Genomic DNA, 18,337 nt, shown 5'->3' on the forward strand with positions numbered 1-18,337 from the left:
AGAACGAGCAAACAAAAACTCATGACCTGAACCAAGAAATCCTGATGCTACCTGTGTGTCGCGCTCTAAGAGCGGGTAAAACAGGTTCCTTGTCGCCCCCATCTCCAGGCACTTGTGGTGACTCGTGTTACAGGTGCTTGCAGAGGGGTACCCGAAGCCAACAACCAGCTTCTCCAGGGAGGTGTGCCAGATCCTGCTTTTCTTTCCCAAATTGAAGCACACCCGTGGGAGAGCAGCTGGAATCAGCTTCCCAAAGGAGACGTGCGGATCGAGGGGGCTTGGCTGCGGGCTCTGCTGAGACCTGAGTTTGGCAGGAGCGCCAAGCTCTTCACCGCCGCCTCTTGCAGGGGCTCCTCGGGTTCCTGCAGCTCCCAGCTCCTGCTCCCGTGTTGGACCTGCTGCATTCTGTACAAAACTTGCCCGGCTCTGACTCTGCTGGAGATGGTGGACTGAGGACAGGCGGAGGCTCACGCAGGAGCAGAGGTTTAGGCTGTCACCATTGGGCAGCCAAACGTGCAGGAGAGCGTGTGCTCCCTGCAATACCCACTAATCCTGGTTAGTTTATCCCTGTCTGCCGGTGATTTATATGGTCAAACGACTGCATACAAAACCTCTGCCCTCCTCGGGAGTGAATTTACTACGTGCCAGATCTGATGTAAACTGTTTTGAGAAAGTTACTCTCAAATTGGACGTGCTGTTGGAATTTTTTTTCCTCTCTGCTTATAAAGCTGGCGCTAATTATCGTAGTCCAATTGGAAGATGCTGAGGGAAATTAATTAATTCAAAAAAATGACTTACAGTAGCTTTAGGAATACAAAAGTTAGCCCTTTAATCTCAGTGTGTGGTTTAGATGCTGCCTTCTTTTCAAATGAAGTTCTCATTTAGCGCTGTCGGGTCTCTGCGGGGTAGCCATTAGTCCCGTCACTTGCTCAGGTCCCAGCCCGGCTGCTTTCACGTGCGCGAAGCTTCGCCCTCATCGCAAACCAGCTTTTCTACGTGCGGCTGAAGCAACATCCACAAACACCTCTTTTTATCTCGGCTTTGCAGCAGAGCATGTAATTTTCTCTACTGCTGGAGCTCCAGCCTCTCGGCAGCCAGAGGTGAGCCGAGGACTGGGTTTCAAACCCAAGTCTTTCTGTTTTTTAAAGCCAACCAGCCCCAATCTAAAACCTCAGATTTTATTCGAGTACATCAAGGCACGTCAAGGAAATGCGAAGTGACATATTTGGAACAAAAGCTTATTTGTAGTCAGAGGATTTCACACGCGGTCCTGAGCGCTCGGTCGGATGCGGATGGGCTAGAGGAGGATCCGCCTCCGCCCTGCCCTCCCGTGGGTGTCACTGATGTCACTCGGGCTGAACCTGCAGAAGGTGTTTTCACCTGGACGCTACAGCTGAGCTCCGTGTGTATTCTTCTTTGTGCTGAAACGTCTCTCCCTGTTCAGGACAGTGTCGTGTGTTGGGTTTTCTTTTTGAACACATCCTTTGTAGAGTTCTATTTCCTGTGGTGGCCACACGGATTCAGAGCTGGTGGTTGGTGCTCCGCCGGGGGAAGTGTTCCCAGCCCCTCTGGGGAGCTGGTCTCCGTGGGACTGGGGGACCACGGGGGGTCGGCAACGCAGACAGACATAACCGGGTCTTCTTTAAGACGCCTGCTGGAAGTGGCATTAAACTGTCTCTAGTGTTTCTGTCTCGGTGCTCAGGCAGTGTCACTGAGTTCTTGGTGATGGAGAGCTTGGCTCAAACGTTGCTGGACCATCCCTTAGTGGGTGCTGGCTGTGGCCTGGTGTCCCCTCGGGTTCAGAAGGGCTCCAGCTGGTCTTGCTCAGTCTTCCTTGTCCCAGGGTGTATTCTAGGTACAGACGCATGGTTTGGGATGGGGTTTAGTTGATTTAAGCCCGTTTTCCCTCTCTTTGCAGGCGTGTTGGGGGTGAGAGCAGATCGGTTGGAGGAAGCGATGGCAGCGAAGCACTGCGCCCTCTCGCTGGTGGGAGAGCCCATCATGTACCCGGAGATCAACCGGTTCGTGAAGCTCCTGCACCAGCACAGCATCTCTAGTTTTCTGGTTACAAACGCCCAGTTCCCGGATGAGATTAGGTAAGAGCTGGACAAAATACCTTCCTGCTAAAACATGTGAGTGCTGACCTGTGTTTTAATTCCATTTTATCGCTCATCAGAGCCAGCGCTGCGTGAGCACTGACAAGGAAGAAGCCCACTAGGCATCTCTTTGATTTTAACCTTAATCTCCCCATGCTCTTTCTCATCTCTTTCTCTCCCCCAGTTTGATTTTCTTTCCTGTGTCTCTTAGACAAGGTGTGATTACTTCGGAAAGTGAAGAGAATGTAATATAGTGCCTGCTGGAGGCGCGAGGGGAGGGGAGTGGCGAGTGAGCTGCGTGTTGTGCCTGGGGACAGGGATAACTGGTGTGAATGTTCCCCACAGCCAGAGCAGCGGTGGAACTCAGAAATGGCCTCTTTGGTTTGTGTGCTTCTCCTGCGGTCTCATCTTTGCTCTAAACCTGTAAGACCAACCGTAACGGCTCAAACCAGAGATCTGCACAGCCCAGCATCTCCAGCAGGACCCCGAGTGCAGGATGACAATCCTATCACAGAATCCCAGAATGCTATGGCGTTGGGAGGGACCTCTGGAGATCATCTAGTCCAACCCCCTGCCAGAGTAGATCTACCTAGAGCAGGTTGCAGATTTTTCACGAGGGCATGTAGTGGTAGGACGAGGGGTAATGGCTTCAGACTGAAAGAGGGGAGATGTAGGTGAGATCTCAGGAAGAAACTCTCTGCTGTGAGGGTGGTGAGAGCCTGGCCCAGGTTGCCCAGAGAAGCTGTGGCTGCCCCATCCCTGGAGGGGTTCAAGGCCAGGTTGGATGGGGCTTGGAACAACCTGGTCTGGTGGGAGGTGTCCCTGCCCAGGGCAGGGGGTGGCACTGGATCATCTTTAAGGTCCAGCCAAACCCAAACCATTCTATGATTCTATAAGAAAAGGTGAAAAGTACATACTAATCTGCAAAAGTGGCATCAGTGGTGTTTAACCTCCTGCTCAAAGGGACTGAGGCTGAACGTTCAAAACATCTTAATGAACTCTGAAAGTCTTTAGAAAGGCAAAAATTCCCCGTTTCTGATGTTCCTGAGCATCTGGGCTGCTTTTAACGACATCTGAAGGGATGTAGGAAGGAAAGGCAGCTGCAGGGTGGTTGGGAACCTGTCGGAATATCGTCAGCTGATAACACCAACAAAGCCCAGTCCCGGCGTTTGGTGAGCACAGCAGCAAGGCTGTGCACAGGGTGGCATGGTTATGTCCCTTGTCACTCGTTCTCGGTGCCTCTCCGTGTTAGCGCTTTCTGTGAGAGCTTCCTTTCCCCTTCCTTCTCCTGGTCTGAGTGTGGCAGCGAGGGGGGAGGGCATGCAGTTTTTGAGTGAGTAATTATACACTACAAAGGCATTCCAAATGATTGAATAATTGTGTAATCAAGTTACTTTAAGTCATGTATTATGTGCCTGATAGACAGAAATTGCTCTTTCCTAAAAATAGCATTTTAAAAAGAGCACAGACTATATTTTGAAGCTTGCATTTCTTAGGATCTGCTGAATATTTTTTGAAGAGAAACAAAAAGGCAAGTGATAAAATGCTGGTCTTGCTGTCTTAAAAACTGCAACTGATCTTTGGCTCATCAAAGCAAACTATTTGCTTAATATGGGAGCTGAAGTGTGCACCGAGCTCAACGCTTCCGCTGTCAGCAGAGGGGAGCTGAAGTTTAAAAGTTAGTCCTAAAATAGGCAGCAGCACACCAATGGGGAGCGTGGCCTGGGTTTAGGGCTCTGCTGCCCCCCTGGCTGGGTCTCCAGCCTCTGCCTTCCTCTCTCCTCTCTTCCTCCTCCTGTATTCGGACCCCAGCTCCGTCTGCCTCCAGGCACACACGTGTTTTCATCAAGGGAAAGAGGTTTTATGGCCCAGGAGCTCGTATGGAGCAGTTACCTGGCTCTCGTCCTCTTCCTCCTCTTGTTCCTGATTAGAGGCTGGGAATGAGGACCCTTGCGTATGTGTTTGCATTTATGAGCGTCAATAACAATAATAGTGAGCAGATGCTTATTATGGCTCATAAGAAAACGCTCATTTTTATTATGTTGCTGGTTCTGGTCTCTGTATCATTGACTTGGGCTGTGTCCTGTCTGGCTGCTGAAACCCCCTCGTGGCTGGTGGCCTGAAGGCAATTTATTGCTCTGGAGCTGTGCTGCTCTCCTCGGCCGTGGTTCCTGCCCAAGCTCCTATGTGATAAATGCTGTGAATTTGATCTCCTGGATGCGATCTCAGCTGCCTAAGCTAGATTGGAAATGGCAACCAAAAATTAAGGAGGAACATTGGAAAATCCATCCTAGTACCATGCAACTCAATTTCCTGTTAATTACGAAATGTAGCTGTGTTTTGGGAACATCAGTGTGTGCTCTGCTGCTCCCTGGTGCTGGCTGGACCCGTGGCTGCCCCTTGTCCTTGTCCCCCTGCAGCAGAGCGTGCATGAGTCCATCCTGGCTCCAGTCCTGGCCATGGCAGAGCACTGGGACCGCTCTGTTTTGGAGCACCATGGGGCAGGAACCCCTCCCTGGGATCTCTTCTAATTCCTTAATTTTCTCCAGTACAACAGTGAGTCTGGCTCTTGCCTGTCCTTAAGATTGAGATCCTCAGAGCAGAGATGATTTTTCTCAGCTCGTGTTTTGAGAATCACTCGCTCCATCTTCAGTGGGGCCCCTTTTAATTAGGCAAATGCAGCATTAAGTAAAGACAAGAGTATTTTGGCTGTGTTCTTTGAAACTGAACACTTCAATCCACTTACACCTAGAACATTTGGTCATTTTTGGAGACTGTGGCTTTGGGCTGCCCATCCAGAGAAGCTTGTTTACAAAACAGGGGTTTTAAACCTTAAAATGTTAAATGTGTTCTGGCTATTTCATTATTCTGTCTAAATAAATATAGTAAGAGTGTGTTCAGATAGGTTGTTTGAGTGCCCATGTTAAGTGGATTTTTCTGGATGCTCAGAGCTCTGCTCGATCTCATCCTGGACGGTTCTTGTCCCTTTGTCACCTTCGGGGAGGGCAGGGGGTTTGGTGTATTTTTAGGTGGCACTGTTTGGCAGCTGAACAATAGTTTCTAATTTCTTCTCAGCTTCTATAAAGAACCCAATCAGGCTGGGACTGTGGCCTGTTCATTAACAGAATGCACAAAAAACCGCTTGGAAAACATTGTCCTAAAGCTGTTAGGAGGGAGAGAGTTACATGGTGCAATTTGGGTGCTGTCACTTCGTCTCGGGGACATGGGGCGGAAGATGCTCCGAGGTGTCGGTGTCTGTTACACTCAGTGCCTTTATCAGCTTTGTCTGTGACACGGGAACTCATTTTAGGTTCTTCCTCTTAATGCCCTTCATTATCCCGCCGCTAATGGGCTGCGGCCTCGCTGCTGCTCCTTTATTCCCTGGGGCTTTAGGGAAGGGATTAGGCTCAACCCGGGCTCTTCTCGCGGCAGAGCAGGTTTAATCTTTTGAGAAGTTACCGGTGTTGGGCTCACAGATGCTGTGCTCACCAGCATTATGTGACCAGAAAGACTATATCGCAGGATTTATATGAAATAAGAGCCTTGGAAGTGGAAGGAGAACACATTGGGGGGATTGTGCTTGGGTTTATTTTCTAAACAGCTTTGATTTCCCTTCAAAAGATTATTTGACTGATCCTGCCAGCTGCAGGTCAGGTAAGTTCAACGTGTCCAGCAGGAGAAACTGGCTGAATTTCTATTGAATGGGGTTATTTTTGCATGGGCTGGGGCAAGTAGAACTTGGGGAAGGGACTGAGCTTTATGGTTTTTTAACCGTGGGGGCTGTGGTGAGAAGCAGAGCTCTCGGTGCCCGGCGTGAACCCCCAGCAGCCTGCGTTGGGAGGCCTTTCGGAATGGAGTGTGTTCCAGTTCAGTGAGGGAAAGATAATGGAAATGTCAGCCAAGGCCTCTGTGTGTGACGTTCTCAGCTTTGGGGTGTGTTATTTGTTGAAAATAGGTTGTAACATCTCACCGTTAAGGTGACGCTCACTTGGTGGAGATGAACCACTGGCCTTTGATGGCTTTCCCTGTCAATACTGCATAGTCACTGCCGCTACTGGACCTGCAGAGCAGCTCGTTCAGAGATACTGTATTTCATGTGTGCTTTGGTAGGAAAACAGGAATCCAGCTAACGGTAATGTCTGAAAACAACAATTCCCTTCTCCTTCTCATTTCCAAGGAACCTCGAGCCAGTAACTCAGCTGTACGTCAGCGTGGACGCGAGCACCAGAGAGAGCCTGAAGAGGATCGATCGGCCCCTCTTCAAGGATTTCTGGCAGAGGTTTCTAGACAGTCTAAAGGCCTTGTCTGAAAAGGTACCTACTTAAGAATGTATTTTTAAATATTTTTTTTTCTTCCTGCCGCACCTTACCTACTCAGGACAAACGTAGAAGACTTGAGAGGCTGAAGATGGGCCACGAAGTGGGTTCTGGGTGTCTTGGGAGCGTATTTACGTGTTTTGTACGTGAAGGTGTATGAAGTCTGGCAAGTTTGATCAGTTTTCCATGTGGGGAAACACTTAATGACAACAGGAGAGCGGCAAGTGTGTCAAATGGGACAGTAAATATAAGATGCTATGAGAGATGAAGAGATTATACAATAGGAAAAGGATTTCCTGATGAAGCCTGTACACCCAAATCAGGCTGCTGGAAGAAAACTGGGAATTCGGGAAAGCCTGGGAAGAGTCATAAATCCCCGTGTGGCACTTAGTGCTGGTTCTCAAAGGTTCCCTTGCAATCGTAGTACGTAAAGGACATTAAAATGCGTGTGCTGGAGTTTACCAGCTCTGGTCACCCTCCTGCTAGATAGAAAGCTCCTTATTTCTGGAATATTTACTCCAAACAGTAGATCTGAACAAAGTAGCGAGGGCAGCCCTTTACCCTGTCAGTGGTTTGTCATAGTTTGTGTCCATGAGGCAGCAGAACAGTGACCCCAGGGCCTGCGGGACCGTGTCTGCTGCTGTCAGCTCAGAGCTTAGTCTGCCGTGTAACAGTCTTTGCAGTAATTAATGAAGCACTCGTGGTCCCAGCATCACATGAATTAATAAGAACGGTGCTCCGTGAGCGTGTCTTCCCTCTCATTTCCGGATCCCGCGCTCTGATGGAAGCAAGTGCTTCTGTTTACTGATTTGGCAGAAGCTGACGTGTTACCTGCTGAGATGAACAGACAGGAGAGACTGTTTCATTTGAATAATGAGGTTTTTCTGCCTCCTGAGATGACAATGTTGGACCGTTTTCTGCCACAGGTACTTACAGTAGTAGATCTGGGAGACTCGGTGTAACTGAGTGACAGTTTCTCCTGCAATGGCATGTGAGGGGCTTGATCAAGCTGCTTGTGTGCCACCCTGTTGGCTTGTTAAGGAAGACCTCAGGCCAAACTGAGCTTACTTGAATCAGGTAGAAACTTACTACGTCCTCTCTGTGAATAGAGGAGCCTGTGGAAAGAAGAGGACCTAAAATATCGAAGGCAAAAATACCGAAAAAGTCTTTTTGGGATCTTGCTTTTGCCCATCACTTCTTTCCTTCTGCCCCTCTTGCCCCCGGATAGATGTGGTTCATTCACTGCTGTGCGTTGTCAGAGATTTCCTTGCGAAGAATTCAAGGTGAAAGTATTGGCAAGTCTGTCCGTACGGCTAAAAATACCCTGGTCAAGGTGATGAGGAGAGGAAAAAGTAGCTCAACCAGCAGGTGCATTTTCCCCTCGCAGCAACTGCACTTTGAAGGGTCCTTGAAACACTGATAACACAAGAGCCAATTAATAGTTACTCCAGTTGGTGAGACACTGCTCTGCTCAGCTGCAGATTGTGTCATCTCACATGGGGGACGGCAGGAAGTCTTGGGGAAGCTGTCTGTTAGGCTATTCTCTTAATGTCATACATGGTTCTGGTACCCCAGAATTATCTTGACCTGCTTCTGGGCAGAAGCACCTTCCTGTTTCCCTTCTGAGCGCGTTGCTTGGTGTTACCTCTGAATTCACAGAATCACAGAATATTTTTGGTTGGATGGGACCTTTGAGATCATCGAGTCCAACCAACAAAAAAAAAAAAAACACCCACACCCAAAAAATCCCAGAACACCAACACCAAAACCAAACCAAATGCCCACAACCACACCCCACCCACAAACAGACACAACCCAACAATCTCGGGCACTAGAGCATGCCCTGAAGTGCCACGTCTACACATTCCTTAAATACCTCCAGGGATGGCAACTCCACCACCTCCCTGGGCAGGCTGTGCCAGTGCCTGACCACTCTCTCAGTAAAGTAATTCTTCCTGATATCTAATCTAAACCTCCCCTGCCGCAACTTCAGACCATTTCCCCTGGTCCTGTCATTATTCCCTTGGGAGAAGAGGCCAACACCCACCTCTCTACACCCTCCTTTCAGGGAGTTGTAGAGGGCAATGAGGTCCCCCCTCAGCCTCCTCTTCTCCAAACAGAACATGCCCAGCTCAATGCCTAAATTCAAGCCCTGCTCTGTGGGACTGGGATGAACGAGAGGTGGTGAAAGCTGGTGCACTGTGTTGGGGAAGTGATGCTAATGGATCTGGAAACAAAACACAAGTCCCAGATTTTCCCGCTGCCCGATAAACCATCCAGGCTTTTTCAATCCTCCCGAGGCTGAGACGGCCTGGCCCTGCGGCCGAGGTGAGTCACTGCTGATGAGACTCATGGATAGGTTTGAGCTGTGCCAAGGGAGTTTATAAAACCACAAGTTGTACCTCGCTGTGGTTGCCATTGGGGTGTTTGGCAAGTGCTGTTCCTGCAGCGTTAGCCCACTGGCTGCTGTGGCCACCGGCTGCCGCGGGGATGGTGCTTGGGGACAGGTCCTGCTGCAAAACGCTAATGATCCAAATAGACAAGTGGGAGAAAGGAAGAGGAGAGGACAAGGTCCTTGGTGAGAAAGGAGTGAGGATCCCCTTCTTGGCTGTTCTTTTCCCTGCCAGCAAAAAATAGGCTGATTCTCGTTAAAAATAGAAGTGGAAGGGCCTGGGCAAAAAGGTGTGTTTCAAATCTGTTGCCTCAGTGAGATGGTTCTACTGATAATGGATTTCATTACTTTGACTGAAGTTCTGCACAAAGTTCTTTAGCCCTTAATAAAGGAGTGAATTTAATAATGAATTGTTCCCAGTATGGTTTGACAGCCTCATACAGCACGTTGGTGATTCGTTGCTACAGCATTTCCGAGGGAAGTTCAGGAATAAAAGACAAAAACCTTTGGTGGTATTTCTTTCTGCAGCAAAGTGAAAAAGACCCTCTTTGTCCACTAGGATTTGGAACAAGTTTTATCCTTTCTGGAGTCATTCTCATTGAGATGATCTTCATGTTAAATTTTCAATGCTAAGAAATGGTTTTTTTGAGGAGTTTGTGTTAGACAGCAGGCAGGCTCCCAGAAGGCTCCATTTGTTTCTTGTCATGTGTCTTCTGGCCTCCAAATTAAATGGAGAAGAAAAAGAAAGATGTTAACGAGTGCAATTTAGACTGTGCCCTTTCCAAACGTCACGTTTGAGAAGTCTCGTAGCCTCGTCCTCTGACAGCCTGGAGTTCAGAACAACGATTGAGAGGTGACTTTACTCCACAGACAAGCACTTGGAGGACGCTGTGGGGCTCCGAGTCCTCTTTCTCATCCTCCGGATCTCTCTTCAGTGGTTGAAAGGCCTTTCCTCCAGCCATCGCTGCTTCGTAACGCTGTAGCCAAATGAGGAACGAGGTACAAATTAATGATGAGGGTCCAGAAGTGCAGGAGGGAAGAGGTAGATTTTCCATCCCTTGAAATTCTGTGCTCAAGCTGATGCTTTTTTCGGAAATACCATGAACCAAAGGTGTGCTGTCTGAGCGAGAAAATAAGGAAGTGATTGTTCTGTGAGCTCTCACCCTCCAGCAGCGTCTGCGACTCGTGATCCATTTGTGTTTTGACTTTGTGCTGTTTCCCTCAGTGTTCCTACACTGGGTTCTGCAGGTTGAGAAACTTTGAAAACTGTTGTTCTTGTGATTGTCCATAAATCACCAAGTGTTTTCTCAAGTGATGGGGGTATCGACTGAGACAACTGGGAACCCCTCACTGAGTTGCTGAGAAATGAAGTGGGGGGGAGCCAGTATGGCAAAAGCGCTCACAGGTTTCTCCCCAAGGCCTCTGGCAATGACTGGAGAAAAGATGGTGATGGACGTACCAGCAGAACATGCCCCATTTGTGATTCAACATTACATTATCAATATCTAAAGGGCGGGTGGCAAGAGGACAGGGTCAGAATCTTCTCAGTGGGGCCCGGTGACAGGACAAGGGGCAACGGGAACATGGGAAATTCCATCTCAACACATCTCAACACATCTCAACTTCTTTGCTGTGAGGGTGGCAGAGCCCTGGAAGAGGCTGCCCAGAGAGGGTGTGGAGTCTCCTTCTCTGGAGATATTCAAACCCAACTGTACGCGTTCCTGTCCAACCTGCTCTGAGTGACCCTGCTCTGGCAGGGGGTTGGACTGGGTGATCACCAGAGATCCCTTCCAACCCCCACCATTCTGTGATTACAACGTCTCTGGGCACGCTTTTTCCACCAGTTGAGAGAGTAAGACACCTCTTGAAGCAAGTGGCTGCTGGTCGATGGATGTTCGTGGCCTTGCTGAGCACTGGGAAGAAGGTCCCTGGAGTCACTCGTGCTTTGAGGAGCATCATCCAACCTTGATGCGGTGCCACCTCTTCTGTCTGTGTCTTCTTGACTTAATGGTGATAAATCCTGTCCAATCTGCTCGACCTGCTGTCCCTCACGGTCCTGGCTGTGCTGCCGGGCACCGAGCGGGCATCGCTGAGCTGCTTTACCTTTGAGGGGCCGGGTGCCAATGTTCTCTCCAGCAGACTGGAGCCACGCACGAAGCAAACAGGGAAAAAAACCCGTTAGGTTAATAGATGTTATGGCACTGCAGGAACTGATGATGAAGCAGAATCTTATCCCTCCTGTCCTTCCAGGAAGGTCACAAAAAGCAAAAGAAATGACTTATTGGCACTTTCTGGATTTCAGTTAGACTTGTGTCTGTAGACATCGTACACAGCTCTCGCTTTAGATCTGGGGTAAAACACTGCCCTCAATCTTTTTCTGCTTCAAGGGAATTAAGATTTCATAGAGCAACAGGGTCACGGCTCTGTGGGTGAGGAGTAGCAAATGGCTTTTTTTTTTTTTCTTTATTAAAAAAAGGACCAAAAAGGGAAATTCTTAGCTCTGCTCATCTTAGGATATCACATATTTGACAGCGCGTGGATTTGGCGCCTGTGGCTGTGCACTCCTCGCTGGAAGGTGCTGGAGATGGTTTGTCCAGAGAAAGGGCTTGAATTATAAAACCCTCTCCTGTTACCATCTCCCAGCTCCGCGTTTGCTGCTTTACAGGTACCTCCTGCGACAGCGCTGGGGGAGGAAGATGCATTTTGCACATTTAAACATTCTCAGTCTTGCAGCTGGTGCTGTTTACTTTAGTCTTTTTTTTTTCTCCGACGTGATCCTTTCTTCAAAGTTACCCCGGCTTCTGTGGGATTATAAAGTTGGTGTAAATACGTCGAGTTACACCTTAAGCACGTTTTAGTGCTTGTTATATGATATGACAGTAACAATTGCTGTTATGGAAAGAGCACATTTGATTTGCGTGGAGATTATTTATGTGGTTCCTGGGGGAGGGGAACTGCTTTGTCGCCGAGTCTGATGTTTCTGAGCAAAGTGACTTTTTAAGGAGAATTTAAATGTAAAATTTGCAACAGATGTAAGAATCAGTAATCAATTTTGCCACTATAAATTTAGAAGAATTTGACTCTTCTGCACCGTAAATGCTCTCCACCAGCTGTGTGCTTGTTTTAATAATTTTGCTAATGAGACTTCTGGTGTAAGCCTTTGGAAATGCAATATGATGAGTGTTACAAAGGTACCGTGTTTAATATTAAGTTACTGTTGCTGAAATACATCATTTCCTTTCAGTTCAGCTTACAGCCAGCAGCAATCCAAGTGAGGCTTCAGCGAGATTCTTGGCTGCGGAGGGAGTGAAATCTTATTTCTTCTGTCTGTTCCAGTACCTCTTGGTTTGCTTGAAAAAGGGGGAAAAATGTTCATATACGCACTCTGCAATCAAAATGATACGTAATTCCAAGCTGCTGGCCGTTACTGCCTGTCTTCCAAAGAAAGAGAGCGAGGCCGGGGGGAGGCAGGGTGTCTCCGGTCACCCAGAAACCCTCAGCCAGAGGTGGGGGCAAAATCCATGTTGTCTTAGCCCTCGTCTGATGCTTTGTCTGTTGTCCCACATCAGTCCCGTCTCCTCGTTATTGCCGGGTGGTTTGGGGTGGCCAGGCCTTGGTCTTGCCAGGGGGGAGCGGTTACGGCTGCAGAGGGGCTGCCCCGCTGCCACCCGCGTTGTTTGGTGGAACTTCTCCCGCTTCCCATGTCTTTTGGAAATGGGCTTCGAGCTATGAAATCTAAATGGGAGGAACAGAGGGCCCTCCTCCTCCTCATTGTCCTCTTTCAGGTTCACTCTTCTCTTTCACTCCTTAACACATTATTTCGCTTGCCTGCCTTTTCTGCTCCTTACAGTTTCAGAAGCATTTGCTATTCTTACCCGTTATTAAACAAGATCTTTCTTTTGCCTGGAGGCAAAAGGCTCCATGAGAGATGCCAGACTTGACTTTTGGAGCAAACCAGTCTCTATTCCCCCTTCCAGCCCTTCTGGTATTTATTAACCCAATCGCTAGCAAAGGGCTGGTTCCTGGGGCTTGGCTTTGGGAGGCAGAACTCCCAGCTCCCCCAGCAGGCTTCGTGGTCTCGGGTAACGTCTTCTCACTTTTTCATTCTTTAGCTGTGAAATGGAGCAGGAGACTTCATGTAAAAGCACCCCGAGAAGAGAGAGTGTGTGTGGGGGGGGTTATGCGAGCTCTTAAAAAAGGAAAGAGCAAGCCTAGAATTCTGCTTGTGGCAAGTAGGCAAAGGGAAGTTGTATCTGCACTTTATTTTAAAACATGTTTTTATTTAAGCCTATAAAGCTGAAGTAACCGGGCCAAATGCCATAGATTGGGATTGTGCAGAGCGTTGCATAATATCCCAGTCTGCTGGATGCATGAGCTCCTGGGTTTCTCTACTCACCGACCGATTAGCAATGGCTCAAGCAGGATGATTGAGATTAGAAGCCCGTAATGGGTTCATTGAATCTATTCATTTGACATTTCAGGAAAGATGAGTTGACAAAGCATCTGCAAGAGTGTCGCGGATGGTGAGTGTAGAATTGAGGCGAATACACTGCAAACAAGAAAATGGATTTTATGGGACTGTGGTAACGGTTGTGCTGGTGCTCCTGAGCAGAGGAAACCTACTGATGGAGTTGTGCAAGTCAAATAAAATCAGGAGGACTTTCTGCTTTGGAGGGGGTGAGAAATCGTGGAATCGAATGGTTGGAAGGGACCTTAAAGACCATCCAGTGCTACCCACCTGCCCTGGGCAGGGACACCTCCCACCAGACCAGGTTGCTCAAAGCTCCGTCCAACCTGGCCTTGAACCCCTCCAGGGATGGGGCAGCCACAGCTTCTCTGGGCAACCTGGGCTAGGCTCTCACCACCCTCACAGCAAAGAATTTCTTCCTGAGATCTCATCTCAATCTCCCCTCTTTCAGTGTCAAACCATTCTCCCTCGTCCTGTGGCTCCACTCCTTGATCAAGAGCTTTCCTGGAGCCCCTTGAGGGACTGGAAGGGGCTCTAAGGTCTCCCCGGAGCCTTCTCTTCTCCAGGCTGAACCCCCCCAACTCTCTCAGCCTGTCCTCACAGCAGAGGGGCTCCAGCCCTCCCAGCATCTCCGTGGCCTCCTCTGGCCCCGCTCCAACAGGTTCATGTCCTTGTGCTGTTGGTGGCCCCAGAGTGGAGGCAGCACTGGGCAGGGGGTCTCCCCAGAGCAGAGCAGAAGGGTGGAATCCCCCCCCTCGCCCTGCTGGCCACGCTGCTGGGGATGCAGCCCAGGATGCAGGGGGCTTTCCGGGCTACCAGCACATGTTGCTGGGTCACATTGAGCTTGTCATCCGCCAATACCCTCAAGTCCTTCTGCTTAGGGCTGCTCTCCAGCCATTCTTGTAAATCCTCTTGGAAGGGGTAGCTGCTATGGCCTGAGTCGTGCCAGTGTGTTCAGGTGATGGAGGCAACACTGCTGGGTCCTGCCTTGCAGAAGGAGCTGGGATGACACATGGACTCAGTGCCCCAGGGCTGTTCAGTGCTGCGTGTCGTCTGGTAGGGTGGGCTCTGGGAGGGCTCTCCTCTGCTCGGTGAGGTCAGCGGGCTTGGCTCAAACTGCTGCTGAAAGTGATTTCACCTAATTTAGTTGGTTTGGGGCTGGAGCAGCTGAGGAGCGCTCGGTCTCTTCCTCTGGTTCTCCTTTAGGTCAGGATCCTGCAGCAGGTGGCAATAGAGCTCAGGGAACGGTCGTGTCGTCAGTGCTCGACTTGTCAGTGATCTCCTTACTTGGCTCCCTCTTCAGCTGCTTTGGGTTACCCAAGTGCCAGCAAGAGCAGAACCTGACCCCAAACTCCCTTTGGTAGATTGACTTTTAGCAAGAAATCAGCTAATCCACAGGAGAGCTGGTTTTCCTTCTTCACGGAGATGTTTGTGCCTTGGCCCCATTCCTTTTTATTGCTCTCCACCCTTAAAAACCCAAAGGGAGCTGGTGGTGCCAGTTGGGTATGTGTAACTTTGTCCACTTGCTGGTGGCTGTAGATGGTGCCTGTGACTGGGGGGGTGGTTTGTGACCTCCCAAACCACATCCCCATCCCTTGTTTCCGGAGCTGCTGGAGGGACCCATCTGGAGCCTTGTTGACTTGCAAGTTGTGGGCTTGAGAGCCAAGTCCATCATTTCCTCCTTGGATGAAAATGCCGTTGGATTTGCCAATGTACGAATTGCAGGAACTACAACACGTGGATTCAGACTCTCCTCTGAAGCTGCTAAACTGCTGGAGCATCTTCTGTATAAACTTGTGGAGTTTATTGTCTTGTACACGCTTAAGTAGCGAAAGCTGGTAATTAGTCAGTGACAAAAGGTCAAAGCAAACTGGCAAACCAAAGGTGATTTATTTTTCAGTTTTTACACAATGAAGGCCTTTCGTGATGGTGAGCTCGGCTTCTGTCAAACTTGTTCAGCCCTTTCTAAGTGCAATAGTCGAGTGCAATTACTGTGCTGACTGGTTCGGGGACCTCCCTTTCTTGTTGTCCCAGAAGAGCGCTTGGCTGCTCGTAGATCTGTTTGGTGGAGGAGCTGACATTAGAGGCACGGGAAAGGATCTCTTCTAACTGCTTAGCTCTAAGAGCAGAGGAGCACAGAGCGTATGGGTGGTGGTGAGCCCTGGGAGGGGAGAGCTGATGGTCCATGGTGCCAATGCGACTGTTTACAGACCTGGAAAAATCTGTCTCTGCTCCATTGCCTTTATCTCATTCAGGCTTTGTGTTGAAATTTGCTTCACAATCTGGAGGAGCCTTGTCTCCCTCGAGGGCTCTTCTGAAGAGCCCAACTTTGTGTGAAAGTAGGAGGATCTAAAGGCTTTTTGTGGAGACTGGGTCTCTAAAAGAATGTTTTAATTTGAGATATCAGAGTTTCAGGTGATATCAAGCATGTACCCCCCAAGGCAGGCTCCTCAAGCGGGAGCAGTTGTTGTGCTGTGCATCCAGAGACAATCAGGACTTTGTTAAATCCTTTGGTGTGATTTTTTTTTTTGTTAAGAAGCAACATAACTTTTCAATCCATACGTCAGGTTCATGGATACCTTTGAAATATGTAAGGTTTTATTACTCTGTTACAGATTGGATTCAGACCCCTTTATAGAAGGTAAAGACTACATAGCACAGCATCGTCTCCATCCATAGTTTGCTAGGCTGCCTTCCTGCCAAAGCTCCGGCCGTGCCGGCAGTTCACCAAATTGAAAGTTGCCGTTTCTGTCCAGGCTGCCAGAGAGGCCGATCCCCACCTTCCCCAGCTGTAACGTCATTTAGCAGCTGAAGCTGTGCCTCGGTGAAACCGGGCGAGGAGATGGTGCTCAGCAGCAGCAACACAAGGTGCCTCATGCCCAAGGCTCGCACTTGGGTGGGTTCACAAAGCTGCTCCCCCGTGGCTCTGTGGGAGTGAGACGTGGTGTTTGGACCCTGACACCAGCCCTGGTTCTTGCCGTGACTTTGGGCTACTTCTACAGTTTGCATTAAGAGGTTAATTCTCTTTCCTTCTTCACCCAAGCTCTGTTGCATTGAGCACATCCTTCTGATTCTGCTCTAAGTGCTCCAGTTTCATGCATGAATCTGATGGAGCCATCCCATGCTTGACGTGAGGTGGGGACAGTCCCACACTGGGAGTGAGGTGGGGACAGCAGGATGCTGTGCAGTAGCAAGTGATGGCTCTAACATTCTGTGTGGTGCTTCAATATCTGGTAGCTTTCGGCGATGAACAGTTACTTCATGGCCATGTCCTTGCATTTGAGAGCACATCACACGCAGGGACGGGACTGAGAAGAGATGAACCTTGCCCACCACTGTCCCTTTTAGAGGGGGGTCCACAGGGATGTCCCTCCAGTAGGTATAAGCTGTCCAGATCGGGGGTGCAGTCCGTGACGGTCACCTGGCACATGTGAAGGAGCTTGTAGTGGGTTTCAACATGTCACGACAGGAGAGATGGTTGCCTGCAGGGGATTGCTGGGCACGTCCTCGTGCGGCTGCAAGGGGACCCAGGCGCTGCACAGAAGGGTAGCAGCGGTTCCTTTGCCAGCAGGAGGGATTCTCGGCTGCGAGCTCCCAGTCTGCAGTGTCTCCAGGCGCCGCTCCATGGTGGTGACCTGGCTGTGGGACAGGGGCAAACTCTCAGCAGATGGAAATGATGGGGCGAGGGCTGAGGAGCTCAAATATCCCTGCCCGCTCTGAAGCAGTGATGCTCTACAGATTTCCTCGAGTATATGCGTAGGGATTAATCCTGTAAACCAGTGGGAACTGGAAGGAGTCCAGCTCCTCCAGGCTGAAGCTTGGAGAGGAATGACTCAAAACAAAAAGCCCGACAAAAAGCCTGTGGGAGCTGCTAAAGGCTCCCAGTGCTGCAGCTGAGCACGGGGAGTGTTTGGAGGGGGCTAATGGTGGCCACTGGCAAACAGCGGTTTTGCTGCAGCAGGATTGATCTCCGGACCCCGAGTGTGTTGCAGAGCATCATCCGGGGGCTGTTCAGGGGCTGCTTTTACAAACCTGCCCCTTCGGAGCATCCTTCCCATGCATGTCCCCTCTCCCCACGTCACCTCCTGGCACATCAGGCTCTGCCCCAGCACCATCCAGGAACGCTCCCAGTCCCCAGCTCACGCTGGAGCTCTGCCCTTTAATAGAACGGGCGGTTAAAATGTGTGAAGCTTATTTACCTTCCCATAATGTTTGTTACTTTAGAGCCGAGCGCCCAAGTTAGGGCTTTCCAAGAGCAGTAGGTTTGCAGGGATGGTTTAATCAATAAGAAAGAAATCTATTTCAGACTCCTTGTTTATGTTGTGCTTTGTTAAATAAAATGGGCAGGATTTTCTGCAAATCGCAGGGGGGCTTTCAGTTCTATTTTGAGATGGTTTGGACAAAACCCAGAAGAAAAATATTATAAATCCTTTGCTTCGCAGACTGCAAGAGTGATTTTTAACGAGGCAATTATGTTTTTATGGCGGATTAGTCTCTGCTTTCATCACTTGACTCTTGAAGTTGCGTTGCTGGTTTGTTGTTTGCCGAGAGAACGAGTGTCAGTTTATTCTCTTAAATACAATAACCCCTTCCCAGGCCCCGGCGGAGCCACAATCCGTGCCGTTGGCCACGTGTCCATCCTGTCTGTGTCACCGCCGTCTGAGTTACACCCCTCAAAGTGCTGATGCTTTGTCACATTACGGATTCTCTATTCACCTGACCCACACGATGCCTCTTCCTTTCTCATTATCCTGCAATTGCTCCCTTCAACCGTCATTATTATAGGGATATGCAGTTTATTCTTCCATCCTGTATCCCCCGTTGCTGAGCAAAAACCGCTGATTTTGAGGAATATCCTCTTAGAGCCCTGCAAAATTTCGGGGGGATGTTGTTTTCCTAGCTAAGATTTCCAACCAGAGAGGTCTGTAAGGAAGGATCCAAGGCTCTGGCTGTGTGTATAAATAACTGCTGGGATGGCTTAACACTCCCGAGCACCCGGCAGCTGACACAGGGGAGACTGGGCTCCTCCATGGACCCGGAGTGACTCTGGTGAAAGTTCCCTTCA

At 49.5% G+C, this 18,337-nt stretch overlaps 1 protein-coding gene across 1 annotated transcript in view; it reads left to right on the forward strand.

Moving 5' to 3' along the window:
- LOC141473244 (S-adenosyl-L-methionine-dependent tRNA 4-demethylwyosine synthase TYW1-like) overlaps window positions 1-18,337 on the forward strand; it is a 125,448-nt gene that overhangs the window by 58,983 nt on the left and 48,128 nt on the right. The window contains exons 12-13 of the mRNA XM_074160656.1: window positions 1,919-2,096; window positions 6,274-6,409. Of these exons, the coding sequence (XP_074016757.1) occupies window positions 1,919-2,096; window positions 6,274-6,409 (314 nt within the window). The remainder of the gene's footprint in view (window positions 1-1,918; window positions 2,097-6,273; window positions 6,410-18,337) is intronic.

The sequence above is a fragment of the Numenius arquata genome, chromosome 18 (genome assembly GCF_964106895.1).
Source record: "Numenius arquata chromosome 18, bNumArq3.hap1.1, whole genome shotgun sequence".
Classification (NCBI taxonomy): domain Eukaryota; kingdom Metazoa; phylum Chordata; class Aves; order Charadriiformes; family Scolopacidae; genus Numenius; species Numenius arquata.